Source organism: Monodon monoceros, unplaced genomic scaffold (assembly GCF_005190385.1).
Source record: "Monodon monoceros isolate NGI ecotype Baffin Bay Population unplaced genomic scaffold, NGI_Narwhal_1 Super_Scaffold_20, whole genome shotgun sequence".
NCBI lineage: Eukaryota > Metazoa > Chordata > Mammalia > Artiodactyla > Monodontidae > Monodon > Monodon monoceros.
In genome coordinates this window covers 135,473,622-135,490,134 of record NW_021703777.1, presented here as the reverse complement: position 1 = coordinate 135,490,134, position 16,513 = coordinate 135,473,622, and the positions used below count along the sequence as shown (strand labels likewise).

The following is a 16,513-nucleotide window of genomic DNA, read 5'->3' as shown; positions in this document are numbered from 1 at the left end:
TTACCTAATACAAAACTCTCGTTTCCTCTATAACATTTATAATTTTAGCTCTTACTTAGGTCTGTGGTCCATTTGATTCAGTTTTGCTTATGGTCTGAGGTTAGGGTCCAAATTCACCTTTTTGCATATTTGGGTATCCAGTTGTCCCAGTACCATTTGATGAAAGGGCCATCCTTTCCCCTGTTGAATTGCATTGGCTATTTATTGCAAATCAATTGACTATAAATGTATGGGTTAATGTCTTTACTCAGGATCCTGTTCATTTGATCTCTGCGTCCTTAAACCCATACTCTACTTGACTATTGCTTTATTGTAAGTTTGCAAATCGGGTAGGATCTGCCCTGCAGCTTGGTGGGCCGTTTTCAAAATTGTTTAGCCTTTTCAAAGTCTAAATGCATTCAAAATCTATGTGCATTTCCATATACATTTTATTTTTTGTTTTATTTAGTATTATTTTTTTTTTTTTTTTTTTTGCCATACTGCATGGCTTTGTGGGATCTTAGTTCCCCGACCAGGGATTGAACCTGGGCCACCACAGTGAAAGCGCCGAGTCCTAACCACTGAACCACCAGGGAATTCCCCGTATACATTTTAGGAACAATTTGTTACCTTCTCCAAAAAGACCTGCTTGGATTTTGATAGAGGTTGCATTGAATTCTTGAATATTTGATAGAATTCATCAGCAAACTTCTCTGGGCCTAATCTTTTATTTGTGGGATGATAAGGATCAATTTTGGGAAAATACAGTCTTAACAAAATTGAATCTGTCAGTCAGTGACCATGCTGCTTCCATTTATTTAGGTCATCTTTAATTTCTCTCGGCAGTTTTTAAAAATTTCTAGTCTGTGGTTCTCAAACATGTTTCTTAAGTTTATTCTTAAGTATTAGATGTCTTTTGATTCTATAGTAAAGGTGTTTTCTAATTTCGATTTTCAGTTGACTGTTGGTAATATATAGAAATACAATAGATTCTTATATATTGATCTTGAATTCTGCAGCTTTGCTAATAAACTTGTTTTAGAAGGGTTGAAGTTTTGTGGTTTTGGGGTTTTTGGGGTTTTTTTTTTTGGTAGATTACTTTGGACTTGATACATGCAAGATCATGTTGTCTGTGAATAAACAGTTTTACTTCTTCCTTTCCAATCTGGATTCTTTTAATTCCCTACTCTTGCCTTATTGAGCTAGCTAGAACCTCCAGTACAGTGTTGAATAGAAGTGGTGCAAGCAGATGTCTTTGCTTATTCCCAGTCTTAGGGGGAAAGCATTCAGTCTTTGACCAGTAAAGTATGATGCTAGCTGTAGGTTTTTCATAGATGTCCTTTGTCAAGTTGAGGAAATTCTGTTCTACTCCTAGTTTCTTGGGAGTTTTATCATGAACATGCTTTGGGTTTTTCAGATGCCTTCTCTGCATCTGTTGAGATGTCCCTGTGGTTTTCATCCTTTATTCTGTTACCGTGGTGTATCTCATCAAGTGATTTTCGTATATTAAACCAACCTTGTGTTCCTGGGATAAATTCCACTTGCTCATGGCATGTAGTCCCTTTTTCATATGTTGCTTGATTGGTTATTTTGTTAGGGTTTTTGCATCTGTGCTAATAGAAGATACTGGTCTATAGTTGTCCATCCTTATGATGTCTTTGTCTGGCTTTGGTATCAGGGTGATACCTGCCTGCCTCATAGAATGAGTTGGGAATTGTTTGTTATGCATATATTTTCTGAAGGAATTTGTCTAAGATTGAGATTTCTTAAATATTTGATAGAATTCACAAGTGAAATCCCATGAGCCTGGTCTCTTTTTGTGGGAAATTTTGTAATTACTAATTCAAATTTTGTTTAAGTACTTACTACAGGTTTATTCAGATTTTCTATTTCTTCTTGGGTTGAGTTTAATAATTTGTGTCTTTTTAGGAATTTATCCATTTCATCTAAATTGTCTAATTTGATATCATATGGTTGTTTATTATACTCTCTTTTAATTCTCTAGAGTCTGTAGTGATGTTAATTCCTGATTTGGGTAATGTTGTTTACTCCTTTTTAACCCCCTCAGTCAGTCTGGCTATGGGTTTGTCCATTTTTGTAAATAACCAATTTTTGGTTTTGTTACTTTTCTCTGTTTGTCTCTTTTCTCTTTCATTGATTTCTGTTCTGATCTCCATTGTTTCTTTCTATATTCTTTGGGTTTGGTTTGTTCTGTTTCTAGCTTGTTGGATCTAAAGCTTAGATTACTGATTTTAGAGCTTCCAAATTTATTGAGACTTGTTTTATGGCCTAACATGTGGTCTGTCCTAGAGGTGCACTTGAAAATAATTTGTATTCTGCCCCTATTAGGTGGAGCGGCCTGTAAATGAAAGTTGGGTCAAGTTGATTGATAGCGTTAGTCAAGTCTTCTATATCCTTCCTGATTTTCTATCTAGTTCTGAAAATTTTTGAGAGAGACATATTGAAGTCTTCAAGTATACCTTTTGGGTTGTCTATACCTTTTTCAAATCTGCCAGTTTTTGTTTCATGCATTTTGGGGCAGTGTTGTTGAATGTGTATCCATGTGATTATTGTTCTGTCTCCCTAATATATTGGCCCTTTTGTCATTATGAACTGTTTCCCTGCTAATACTTCTTATCTTAGACTGTTTTGTCTAATACTAATACTCCACCTGTCTTTGGAGTACTGTTATATATTTTTTCAGCTCTTAATTTCAGCTTCTTTGTGTCTTTGAGTCTAAAATTTGCCTTCCAGTCCTTTAGTTTGGTCTCATATTTTTATCCTGTCCATCATTCCTTGCCTTTTGTTTGAAATGAGTCATGTACATTTAATGTAATTATTGACAATATTTACATTTGCCATTTTGCTGGTTATTTCTATATGTCTCATGTTTTTTGTACCTCTGTCCCTCCTTTACTTCCTTTTTTCATATCAAAGAAAATTTTAGTGTACCATTTTAATTCTGCTATTGATTCTTGAGTTACGTTTTTTTTGTTTGTTTGTTTTAAAGTTTAATTTTTTAAGGAGTGTGGGGAGTTGGGAACAGGAAGAGCCCTGGGCAAGAAGGCTAGACCTCTTCTGTTCTCACCTGAAAGTTCTAGCAGATTTGCATGAATAAACGCTTCTCAATTTGTTTTTTTCCTTTGGTTGATTTCCAGAGCCTCAAAACGATTGCCTTTGACAATTGTGTTCAGTTTTACACTTGTTTTGAGGGAGAAGAGTCACCGACTGCTTCATTCCACCTTAGCCGGAAGTCCCATCTCTGGTGCATTTTGAAGAATCTCTGTGTAACCGTCCGTTAAGCAGTGTGAGCCCGGCGGAGCGTGGCACCGGTGGTCTTGTTGTCCTTGGCCCCAGCCCCCTCTCTCCGCTCTGCCGTCTTGCCAGTCCCCTTGCCCCTGCTCAGACAGGCGCGGGATGCGGATGGGTGTGGCTGCTGCTCAGCAGACACCCAGCTGGGGGGAGGTGCGCACCCCCTTCTCTTTTCAGGTCTTTTCAGTCCCAGTCCTGGGGGCCCTCGTTTACCTCACAAGGAGGGACCCATCAACCTGGGGTGTCAGGACGGGCCCTGCTGCCTTTGTATCCGCCGTGTGACTGGCTCTAATTCAGTCCATACAATTCTTTGTTTCCCTAAATACTAAATACTCATTTACTAAATACTTCTTTTTTCTTTCCCTTTAGGCAGAGCAAGCTCCAAACACTTGTGAATGTCACGTCTGTAAACAAGAGGCGTCTGGATTGACGCCGTCGGCAGTGACCGCTGGAGCCCTTCCTCCCGGCCACCAGTTCCTGAGCCCCGAGAAGCCCACACACCCCGCTCTGCATCTTTACCCCCACATCCATGGACATGTGCCCTTGCACGCCGTCCCACACCTGCCTCGCCCTCTCATCCACCCCACCTTGTACACAGCGCCCCCCTTCACACACAGTAAGGTAAGTCAGGGCAGAAAGGGCTGGAAAGCTCACCCGTCACTCAGACCTTGAGGGGTACATGTTGAAACAAACGGAAACCCATAAATTGGCAGCTTGTGTAGGACAGCATCCACGCTTGATTGGAGGGTCTGTAAATGTTTCCTTTTACCGTAATACCTTCAACTCTTAGAATTTTGAACCTTTGCACTTGTAAAAACAATCATGAAAGTCATGGTTTATTCCTCCAGAATTAACTAGTACGTGAAGAGTTTTTCAGATGGTGCCGGAGTGACGGGTTGTGCTCGGGGACCTTCCACACAGGGCTTCTCCCCACCCAGAGAGCAGGTCAGTTCTCTACCAGCAGCTTTTCGAGGCCTGGCTCTTTTTCTCAGTGTGGTGGGTAAAATAATTTGAATGTGACATGAGTCCTCTAACACTGGCTGGGCTCTACAGGGTCTAAAATGACTGTCCTCTAAGCACGAGACCGAGGACTTTTATGTAGAAAGGAACAAGCTTGAAGGAGGGACCCTGGGTGCCATGCGGTGCAAGCCTGTGTGCCGGCAGGTGATGAGTGGGAGGGGCTGGGGGCAGACCGGGAGGCCTGGCCAGGAGAGTAGTGAGGGGCTGGGAAAGTGTGATTTGCGTGCATTTCTTCTCCGAGAACCTCAGGTTTATGTTCAGGATCTTAGACTTTGCAGTGAGACTTTCAGGTTAGTTTCGTTCTTTGTGCCTCTCCAACTATTTTGAACTTACCTTTATTGACTCTTATCATGAATTTTTATTTTTTGGTCACTTACTCTGCCTCGTGTTACTAGTTCTAGTCAGCCAAAAGTAGAATTTTCCCCAAACTCTACTGATAACGTTACTTAAAGCAGTGATTCTCCACTGGGAGAGAAGGGGAGGACGTGGCCTGAAAGGGGCTTTCTCAAGAAGGCCACACGTTGCCATAGCTGGGGAGGGGCACAGGCGAGAGATTATAACCACTGGTTTATAACAGAGTAATCAGCTTGTCTTGTTCTCTCATGATGAGTGCTTGGTGACCCCTCACGTTTATGCTTAAATTTTATTAGGTTGGATTGCTCAGTTTGAACACTTAATGATACCTTTGTTAATCAGGTGATTTTAAGTAGCATTATTCAGGCATGTATTCAAGGCCAGGCTATTTTCATGGTCCCCCTGATCCACAGCCCTTGCCCTCTGGGTGAAGGTATGAGTTCGGGAAGCTGTTGGCTCCCCGTTCCTACCTGAATAGAGCTCCAGTTTCTAGTCCCTAGGGAACCCCCCAGAGAAAAGAGTATAGAATGGTCTCTCATACTTTCTTGCTGGTGGAAGCTGTTCAAGAATTAGTTCCTAAAAATCTTCAAGTAAAGTAGTGAAATTGATTATCCCCAAAGGCTATTGGGACCTCTAGTTAAAACTGATACTCCCCCCCGCCCCTGAATTTTGGCCTTTTCTCAGGACATTTTGAGTAGTCTATAGAAGGTAAAGGGGAAGGAGAACATTTCGGGGGGAGCATCATCTCTATCGAGATCTATTTATTTGATAATAATTAAACTGTAATCCAGTAGATAGGTGTGAAAGATTCGTGGCTGGAAAGGCAAATGTGGAGGACAAGCTGTTAAGCTGTATTTCAGCCACTTTAGTATTAATGTCAAGATTATTCAAATACACTAGTTGGATGCCATTTTTATTTGGAAAACTGAGATGCATTTGACAGAATACTTCATTTGTACCTGGTATAAAAATGTTTGCTTTTCTGAACAATCTTACGTTGTCACTTAACCAGGTTTTGCAAAGTTGGTTTGCGTTACTGGAGTTAGTTTGACTTACTTGAGTACTGTGGCTGCGTCTGTACCTAAATGCATCGTGTGTTCCCAGCCCTGTAGGAGACGGCAGAGAAGAAATGCGCTGTATTAGAAGGACACAGGCTCATCCTCAGCTCCGTCAGAGCAGGTTTCTCAGAGGGGCCGGCACCGTTCAGCGTGATGGTCCACGCACAGCTGGGAGGAGGGAGGTGGTGCCGAGTGTGACCGGCTGGTGTTTCTGTGTTGTCAGGGCCTTTAGAAATTTCTGCTCTGGTTAAATGACAGCTGTCGCCTTGAAGACTTTATGTCACTGTAGTTGTAATTCTTTTAATTCATACTTTTGCCATCGTGGGCAAATATATTTTAAGACCTGAAATGCTTGGAATGAGCACTGTTAAAATTTTATTTTCCTGAAGTTAGAAAAACTTGAAGACTATTTCTGTTTTCAGATGTCTTCGTACCAATGGTACATTTCATTTGTGTGTTCAGATGTGTTATTTGAAAGTTAAAAGTAGTTGCAGGCGGTAAATATAGTGATGGAATGCTCGAGAAAAAATTAAAATTGTGATAGGGAATTTAATTTCCAAATATTTGGGAATTCTCTAGCTATCTTTCTGTTACTGACTTCTACTTTAATTACATTCTGGTCTGAGAGCAGACACTGTACTTCTGTCCTTCCAAATTTGTTAGTGTGCTTTGTGGCCCAGAAAGTGGTCTCCCTGGTGAACGCTCCGTGTTCCTTCAGAGGAACGCAGCGCAGCCTGCTGGTTTGGGACGAAGCGGCAGTTGATTGATGGTGCTGTTGAGTTCGGGTGTGTCCTTACTGATCCCTCCCTGCTGGATCTCCCCATTTCTGACGGGGGAAGGTTGAGGTCTGCAGCTATAATAGTGGATCCGCCTGTTTCTCCTGGCAGCTCTGTCAGGCTTTGCCTCGTGTAGTTTGATGCTCTTTTGTTAGGCGCTCACGTGTTTAGGATTGTTATGTGTTCATGCAGAGCTGACCCTTTATTATTAAGTAATGGCCCTCTTTATCCCAGATAACTTTCCTCGCTCTGCAGTCGGCTCCGTCTGCAGTTAGTGTAGCTCCACCAGCTTTCTTTTTTTTTTTTTTTTTTTAACATCTTTATTGGGGTATAATTGCTTTCCAATGGTGTGTTAGTTTCTGCTTTATAACAAAGTGAACAGTTATACATATACATATGTTCCCATATCTCTTCCCTCTTGCGTCTCCCACCCTCCCTATCCCACCCCTCCAGGCGGTCACAAAGCACCGAGCGGATCTCCCTGTGCCATGCGGCTGCTTCCCACTAGCTATCTACCTTACTACGTTTGTTAGTGTGTATATGTCCATGGCTCTCTCCCGCCCTGTCACAGCTCACCCTTCCCCCTCCCCATATCCTCAAGTCCGTTCTCCAGTAGGTCTGCGTCTTTATTCCTGTCTTACCCCTAGGTTCTTCATGACATTTTTTTTTCTTAAATTCCATATATATGTGTTAGCATACGGTATTTGTCTTTTTCCTTCTGACTTACTTCACTCTGTATGACAGACTCTAGGTCTATCCACCTCATTACAAATAGCTCAATTTCGTTTCTTTTTATGGCTGAGTAATATTCCATTATATATATGTGCCACATCTTCTTTATCCGTTCATCCGATGATGGGCACTTAGGTTGTTTCCATCTCCGGGCTATTGTAAATAGAGCCGCAATGAACATTTTGGTACATGACTCTTTTTGAATTATGGTTTTCTCAGGGTGTATGCCCAGTAGTGGGATTGCTCTATGGTAGCAACGGTATGGTCGTATGGTAGCTCTATTTGTAGTTTTTTAAGGAACCTCCATACTGTTCTCCATAGTGGCTGAACCAATTCACATTCCCACCGGCAGTGCAAGAGTGTTCCCTTTTCTCCACACCCTCTCCAGCATTTATTGTTTCTAGATTTTTTGATGATGGCCATTCCACCATCTTTCGATTAGTGTTCCATGGTGTATCTCTCCCCTCCCACCACTTACAGTAGGTTTCTTGTAGACAGGTATCCTCGGATCTTGGGTTTTTTGGGAGGGGGGAAGGTTCTTGTTGTTTAATATACTGATAATCTCTGTATTTTCATTGGTGTATTTAGACCATTCACTTTTAAAGTGATTCTTTTACGTGTTAATAACAACCATGTTTGTAACTGTTTTCTATTTGTTATCAGAGGCTTCTTTTTCTGCCTTCTCCACTTTTTTTTTTTTTTTTTTTCTGGCGGTACGCGGGCCTCTCACTGTTGTGGCCTCTCCCGTTGAGGAGCACAGGCTCCGGACGCGCAGGCTCAGCGGCCATGGCTCACGGGCCCAGCCGCTCCGCGGCATGTGGGATCTTCCCAGACCGGGGCACGAACCCGTGTCCCCTGCATCGGCAGGCGGACTCTCAACCACTGCGCCACCAGGGAAGCCCTGCCTTCTCCACTTTTAATTGAGCACTTTCTGATTCCATTTTATCTCTTCTCTTAGTATATTGATTATGCCTTTCTTTCAATTTTAGCAGTTGTATTAGAACATACATTTTAACTCATCTAAGTCCCTGTTCAGAGACCACTATTGTGCTTTCTGTGTAGCATAGGTACTTTTTAACAGATGATTCCCAATTCCTCCCTCCCATCCCTTGTGACATTGCTGTCATTATTTTCATTTATCCATATATTAATCACCTAGTACACTGTTATTACTTCAAAGTTATTTTTTAGATCAATTAATAATAAGAAAAATAAGAGATTTTATTTTACTTGTATTTATTCCTTCTCCATTGCTCTCCCTTTCTTTATGTAGATCCAAATTTCTGAGCTATATTATTTTCCTTCTGCCTAAAGAGAATCTTTTAACATTTCTCACAGGGCAGGTCTGCTGGAGATGAGCTCCCTCAGTTTTTGTTTGTCTGAGGAAGTCATTATTTCTCCTTCACTTTTGAAGGATAATTTCGCTGGATACAGAATTTTAGGTTGGTGGGTTTTTTTTTCTTTGAACACTTAAAACACAGTTAACTCCACTCTTCTTGCTTGCATGGTTTTAAATGAGATGTCCTCTGTGATTGCGTTCCTCGTTCTGTAGGTGCAGGGGTTTCTAACCCCGCCCAACTCCACCCCCTTAGGCCGCTTTCAAGATTTTCTCATTGTCTTTGGTTTTCTGCAGTTTGAATGTGATATGCCCGGGTGTGGATTTTGCAGGCATCTATTCTGTTTGGTGTCCTCCACGCTTCCTGGGTCTGTGGTTTGGTGCCTGTTGTGAGTTTGGGACGTTCTTGGCTGTTAGTCCTTCAGATGTCCCTCCTTGCCTGTTCCACCTCTACTTCCAGACTCCAGGCACCACATTGAAATGTCTTCTGAAATTGCCCCACAGCTCTTGGACATTTTATTCTACTTTTTTGGTCATTGTTGGTGGTGGTTTTTTTGGGGGTTCTGTTTGTTTGTTTAAATTCTTGTTTCTCTTTGCATTTCAGTTTGAAAAGTTTCTCCTGACCTATCTTGAAGCTCATTGATTCTTTTCTTGGCTGTGTCCAGTCTACTGATTCTTAGTTTCTCTTACAGTGTTTTTTATTTCTAGCATTTCTTTTTGATTCTTTCTTAGAATCTCTCTGCCCATATTACCCATTTGTTCGTGCATGTTGTGTACCTTTCCCGTCAGAGCCCTCAGCGTATGAGTAATTTTAAATTCCCCGTCTGGTGATTCTCAGCCATTTTATCTTGTTTGTACTCCCTCTTAACCGCTCTGCTGTCTCTCCCTGGACCTCTGGTTAGACCTTCTCATCCTGCACGTCACACCTGATGGTCTCTCCGTACCTGAAATGCATCTCCGTGTCTCTCAGTCTGTTCTGGTAACTTCTTTTGGATCAGTCTTCCAGTTAAGTGGTTCTCTATAATTGGGTCTAACCTGCCCCTTAAGTTTGAGTTTTTAATCCCACCTGTAATTCTTATTTCTAAGCTTTAATTTATTTATTTTTCAAATGTGTTAGAAACTTTTTATATTCTCTTGTTCCTTGCTCACTTTTTCTTTCATCTTTCCTCTCTTTAAGCATTTTACACACAGTTATTCTGTGTTTGAATGAAACCTTGAGGATCTAAATCTGTTTTTTATCATGAGATCATGTTTTGTTCAGCAGGTGCTGAATAGGGGATGCTTCCTCAAGAGAGGGTTCGCATTTGCTGGTGCAAAGGTGCCAGCAGGGAGCTGACCCTCTGGGACCCTCCAGCTCCCCTTGTCTCCAGCTCTCCTTCCTCCCGTGGGACCACAGACCCATCCCCTCCTCATGGTGACGATGGCGCACACGTCCCCAGTGCAGCCATCCCTTCCCGCACCTCCACTGGGTCCTGTTTTTCTTGCCGTGTTCTTGTCAGTTCTTTGTGGACCGTTTCCCTTGCTTTCTCCATAGCTCAGCCCTTCGTTACAAAAGTGCTTGGTGCCAGTTATCTGGGACGTCAGGCGAAGTGTCCCCCCTCACTGGACCACGCCCACCTGGGGAGGGAGAACTTGCGGCCTTGGAGACGAGCGCATGGGCCACACCTCCTGCTCCCCAGCAGAGCAGGCTCCCCTGCTGCGCGTGGCCCGGGAGCGGTCCTCGAGGCTTCCAGCTTTAAGTCCTGTGTCTTTTCCATCTGGAGAATGTGTTGTGAAGCAGTTGCCCCATTAGGGAGGGCCTGGAGCTGAAGGTGGACACATGTCTTGAAGTCTCCACGGTAGCGTAAGGGTTATTTGGAAACGGTCAGTGAGTTCAGTGCATTGAGCGGAGCCTGGTGACGTGACTCCCACGTGGCTGTGGGCCTGTGAACCTGTCACCTCCTCACCGGGTTACTTGTGTACAACCACTGCAGAAGTGTCTCATAAAGTTAAACGTGGTACAAGTGTAAGGTCAATTGGAATTCGAGGGAGAAAAATGCTGTGTGGAAAATAGGGACATAAACAGATTGCCATCTGGGGGTCATGTTGTGACCTGTGATGTGCGTTTTATTTCGGAGGCAGAGTTCAGTTCTTCTGACGCTAAGAAACAGCGAAACAGAGGTGGGGCTCTTGCCTCTTCTCCTCTGGCAGGAGTACTGAAGAGCCTCTGAGAAGAAGTGCAGAGTAGAGGGGTCGTCACTCTCTTGTTCGCTGGGATATAAGTGGACCCTTTTGTTTGCACGCTGGGCGTCAGCGGCCTCTCCCGCCCGTGCTCCGTGGCTCAGCCTTGTGCTCTCTCGTCTCCGTGCTCATGGCGTCTGGGATGACATCTGGGTGTGAGACGGGCTGGGCCTTAGGTTCCTGCATAAACGCAGAGGCGTGCGTGGTGAGGGCATCAGTTAGTGTGTGTGTCGGAGCTTCCACTGGAAGCAAAATTTTGCTTTCCCGTGAGTCAGTTTTGTCTCAAAGAGGAGAACAATTGAGAACTTCTGTTAATTGAAGCCATGTGGATTTGTGTAAAGATTGAAAGCAGTGTTCCAGTTTAATAGCGTTAGCCACATATTGAGAGGCTGATTTGGTGCTTAAGTTGTCAGTGTTTTTTATGGAGGCGTGGCCCCAGAATGGTCTGGGTGACAGGTGCCTATTCTTTCCCTGAAGGAAACCCGTAGCTATGGAAGTTAGTAGGCGTCTTGTGCAGAAGCATTCGTACAAATACAGCTTGCTTGTTACGGACCCCTGCTCCCTTTGCTCTCTACAGCTGGGCCTCCTGTTTTGAGTAGACAGGCTTCTGAAGAAGTGTGTGAATCAGATGTATAGAATCGCTGACTTATGTCTCCGATATAACAGTTCCATGGCTACATCCCCTTATTCCGCCAAGTTAAATTCTGCCCATTTATTGAACATCCGGTATGTGCCAGGCCCTGTGCTACACGCTAGAAAAATAAAACTGGTTAGTCCTTGTGCTTGTTTTCAGAGACCTCGCGGTCTAAAGAGAAGACAAAAAGACAGTCAAATTTGAAAACTCAAAATACTATGATGTAACTTAATAGGAATTGTAGATGCGGAGTAGGAAAGTAACACTGAAGGAGAACTCCCCGAGCCTGTGGGGGTGGGTTTGCAGAGAGGTCATGCTCGGGTATCCAGAGTGCTGAAGGGTGAGCAAAGGCTCTCTGGAAAGACGCAAGCGGCGGCTCCCGGCCGTCAGCCAGGCTTTCTCCGGGAGGGAGGAGCCAGCAACGCTTGGCCGTGCCCAGAGGGTCTCCGAAGTTCTTGAGTAGCTTCCGAACCCTCAACGTGCTTCTGCTGTTCCGAGCTGCTTCTCAGAGCTGACGTGGTGAGCAAGCGGCTGCTTCCCACCTGTCAGGTATGTCTGCCCTTAGCAGAAGGTCTTCAAGACTAAGAAACCTTCTTCCATTTGATCGTTAGTTTTCATCCGTCCCTTCTCAGCAGAGCAGCTCTTAGTTTGTCACTTCTTTGTGGAAACTGACATCTGTTGAAATACAGGTTTCTTGTCCTCGCCCTTTGCCCCTGGGGCTGCTCCGCCAGAACAGCTGGTCCAGGCTTCTGCTTTGGTCCTGGGCGTCCAGTCTAGCCCTGTTTCTTCCCACTTTTAAATCCTGAATCCGCTCCAGCCTCACCCTCCACCTTCGTCTCTCTGAGCCCGTTCAGCAGGTGCGCTAAGCTGCTCAGCGGCCCGAGCTGAGGGAGGGAAGCGGGGGCGGGGGTGGGGTGGGGGCCTGGCTCGTGTCTAGGGAGACCCACCTTAGCACTTGGGAAATGCCTCCTTTGGGCCCGGCCATACGCTAAACCCTTGACATGCACTGTCTGGTTTAATTCTTTCCGCGCGTCCCCTGGAGGTAGGTATTTCCAAATTACAGATGAGAAAACTAAAGCACAAAAAGATTGAGTAATTTGCCTGAGGTCACACAGCTAGTAAAGGGCGGGCTGGCCCTGAACCCCTCAGACTGGGCAGCCCGGACGTCCAGCTCCGTCACTGGCCACGCCTCCCAGGGGTGGAGCCAGAGGCAGCAGCTCTGACCTGAGCGCAGTCTCAGCTCAGACGTGGCCGGCCTGGAGCTCCCGAACCCTCTCCTTCCTCCCCACCTGCCCCGCCAGCGCTCCAGCCCTCCCCGGCCCCTTACTAACTGCTCTCCGCGTCATCCTTGCCCCTCTGGCTCCTTCTCCAGGTTGCCACAGATCCATGTTTCTAATCAGCTGACCAGACCGTCTCACCCTGCTGCGTAGAAACCTCTGTGGCTTCCCAGCCCCTTCAGGACGGAAGTCACACGGGGTTGTCTCTGCTGTGGCCCCTGCAGCCCGTCAGGTGGTGGCACACTTGTCCCTGGACATTGGCCATCCCCGTGCTCTGACCCTTCCCTTCGACCCTCTGCCCAGCCAGGCCCTCAGGGTTCTGCCAGACCATCACCGCCCCTGGGAGTCATCCCCAAACCCTCCCACTTGAGCTCACAGCACTCACTGCTCATTCCTGTGTCCTCAGGGACGCTCCCAGCACAGACCTGCAGCTCCTCTGGGTGGGCCTGGGCACACACCTGCAGAGGGGAGGCCGTGTGCTGCATCAGCGAGATGCTGGGGGCGGCAGGGCCAGGATCCAGGCGGCCCCATCCCCTTGCAGCTTATGTAACTCGAGGCAAGGCAGACGTTAAACCAATAGGTTAAAGATAAGTCTTGAATTATGACTGTGGTAAGTGCTGAGAGGGAAAACTAATGGACTTCAGTGTGTTTGATGGGAAGGCCCCCCGTGGTCTGGGTGCTGGGTGGTGAGAGCAAAGGCAGTGATGACTTCTCCAAGGACGTGACATCTAGGCTGTGGCCAGTAGGATAAATGCAAGTCAGCAAGGTCTGAGCTGAGATTAGGACCTCCTAGAAAGTGGACACAGTGTGAGCCAAGTTGTGGGTCAAGAAGTAGCTTGGAGTTTGAGGACCAGGGAAAGACCCGTGTGTCCAGGGGCTTCGTGAGCAGGAAGGACGGGGGCGGCCGGCCACGTTCAGGACTCTGGGTTTTACGTCAGAGCAGTGGGAGACCAGTGGCACAGCCGGAGTGCGGGAGTGACGCCCTCCTACTCACATTCCATGAGCCCACTCTGGCTGCGGTGGGGAAGACTGTTGCGGGTATGGGGGGCGGGAGCAGGGGGACCAAGGGGAGGGAGGGCCCAGGACGTGTGCAGGGAGCAGCTGACGGCCAGTCACCCCATAAATGTGTGGACCCAGCGCCCTCCCTTGGCACCTTCAGACAAGGGTCTTCCCCTCCCCGCCCCGGGGAGGGTGGGTTTAGAGCTCAATGTAGAATCCATCTTTTCTTCACACTTACACTGCACTTTGTCCAAGTGTGAGGGAACAGTGTAAGAGCTGACCATTTTTATGAGTGATTCCAAAGTTGACTTTGCGGCCAGCAGGGGCTACTCTTCCTTGCGGTGCACGGTGATTTTTAAAATGTCAGATGAGAATAAACCACAGGAACAGATCTCATGCAAATGGGCCTCATTTAAAATGAGACTAGGGGGCTTCCCTGGTGGCGCAGTGGTTAAGAATCCGCCTACCAATGCAGGGGACACGGGTTCCATCCCTGGCCCGGGAAGATCCCACATGCTGCGGAGCAACTAAGCCCGTGCGCCACAACTACTGAGCCCACTCTAGAGCCCACGAGCCACAACTACTGAGCACACACGCCTAGAGCCCGTGCTCTGCAACAAGAGAAGCCACCGTGATGAGAAGACCACGCACCGCAGCGAAGAGTAGCCCCTGCTCGCCGCAGCTAGAGAAAGCCCGCGCGCAGCAAGGAAGACCCAAGACAGCCAAAAATAAAAACAAATAAATAAATTTATTTTAAAAAATAAAATAAAATGTGACTAGGGAGGAATGTTAGAAGTCACTGAGTTGTCTGAAGTTTGTCTGATATATTCCTTGAGCATCAGTTGCTTTTAAAATCTACATGTGGTTCGGATTTGCCCCGTCACGTACAGCCTCATAAATAATCAAGGAAGCCTCTGCGGGATGTGCTCCCCGGGACACCTGTTCACGGCAGGCGCATCCCACAGGGTTTCAGTAATGACTTGTCTGTTTGTAGTTTAACTACTTAGGTAAATAGAATATTAATTTTGATATATGATTAGAACATTTTTTTTTGTAGGCTTTACCGCCAGCACCTGTTCAGAATCACACAAATAAACATCAGGTATTCAATGCATCTCTTCAAGACCATATTTATCCGAGCTGTTTTGGGAATACTCCAGAGTGGAATAGTTCTAAATTTATAAGTCTTTGGGGATCAGAAGTGATGAATGATAAGAACTGGAATCCTGGCACTTTCTTGCCAGATACAATTTCTGGTAAGGAACTCATTAAAACTTTCTTAAAGTTTAAAATGATCTGTGCTGAGTGGATTGCCCTCTCTGTTGCTGCAGTTCCCCAGTAGGGGCCTGGGCTGCTGCTTCCCCTCACCTCCACCTCTAGCAGGAGGCCCCTGGGCCCCTTCAGGCCGCTCCAGCCACCCGTGTCTGCCGCCAGGAGCGGAGCAAGGCTCTGGGCTTGGCGGCCCATCGCCGGCACAGGAGCCGGACGGGCCTCGGACACTGGGTCTTTCCCGCCCCAGGGCTGCTGAGCGTCTTGGCTCCAGGGTGCAGTGTTGGGCCTTTGGTTCTTGAGCATTGGTGACCAGCAGACCTCGACCCGGTGCAGCAGGGTGGTGTGGCTTGAATGCTATGACTTACGTTCCTTTTCTCTCTTTCTGCACTGACCCTACATGGGACCTGTCCCCTCTAACAAGCACCTTCCTCCTTGCGGCCTCAACTGCTGAGGTGCAGCTGTTTCTTCAGTGGCAGGGCAGGGCATGCCTGAAGAGGGGTTGGTACCTCTGCCTCATCTCTGTCTTCATGTGGTCAGAGCCCCTGGTGGTCCCACACCCCCGCCCCTGCATGTGCTCAGAACAGCAAGCTAGACTTGACATCTGGTCTGTGCTTAGAAAGGGTTTCTAACTGTGTGACCTTGGGCAAGTTGCTTAGCCTCTCTGAGCCTCAGTTTCTTCATCTTCAGGATAGGAATGATAGTACTAAGCTCAGAAAGTACTTTAAGACATTAAATAACTTTTGGAAAGCACCTAGCACAGGAATTGGCACATAGTAGGTGCTCAATAAATTTTTCTTCTGAGATGAAAACTAGTTGACTAGTGTCATCCCATTGGAATCCTAACTTCAGTAGCAGCCCCAGTGTTAATAGTTTATTCAGCAGATGTCCTTTAGGTTTTAGCTAAATGCTCTTTCTTTTAGAAGCCTTAATTTTCCCATTCTTCTCTGAAGGGAATGACATATTAGGGCCAACACTCTCAGAAACAAGACCTGAAGCTCTTCCACCTCCATCTAGCAATGAAACGCCTGCAGTTCCGGATAGTAAAGAGAAAAAAAACGCTGCGAAAAAGAAATGTTTGTACAATTTCCAAGATGCTTTTATGGAAGCAAACAAAGTTGTGATGGCCACGTCGTCAGCCACCTCCTCCGTGTCCTGCACGGCCACCACGGTGCAATCGAGCAACAGCCAGTTCAGAGTGTCGTCCAAGAGACCGCCCTCCCTCGGTAAGGCCCACCAGCCCACAGGAACCCTCGGGGTGGGCGCTGCGTATTCGCTCCTTCTTCCTCAGCAGCTCTGTAATTCCCTTTCACTCGGCCTGGCCAGAGATGTCAGTGTAATTAACACCTAAGAACGCTCATGCACAAAGAGCGTGTCCTCTGCGGCTCTGATGAGAACTTTACTGTCACACTGACACCCTCCAGGGCTTTGCCACACTGTGTGTGTCCTGCCTTTGCTCTCTGCGCTTCTTGTTCTGTGGTGGGGAGAGGTCTCTGCTTCCTGAACACGTGGAGGAATTTTTAGGCATCTGGAAGTAGAAGCCTCAT

General features: G+C 46.2%; 1 protein-coding gene across 6 annotated transcripts in view; it reads left to right on the top strand.

Moving 5' to 3' along the window:
• The window catches only part of FAM193A (family with sequence similarity 193 member A), a 104,494-nt gene that overhangs the window by 56,658 nt on the left and 31,323 nt on the right, over window positions 1–16,513 (top strand). For all 6 annotated transcript variants that reach the window (XR_003795604.1, XM_029235422.1, XM_029235424.1 and 3 more), the window contains 3 exons: window positions 3,661–3,912; window positions 14,755–14,953; window positions 15,920–16,192. Coding sequence is in view for 5 of the 6 variants with exons in the window: in XM_029235422.1 (XP_029091255.1) it covers window positions 3,661–3,912; window positions 14,755–14,953; window positions 15,920–16,192 (724 nt within the window). In the remaining variant the exon portion in view is untranslated. The remainder of the gene's footprint in view (window positions 1–3,660; window positions 3,913–14,754; window positions 14,954–15,919; window positions 16,193–16,513) is intronic.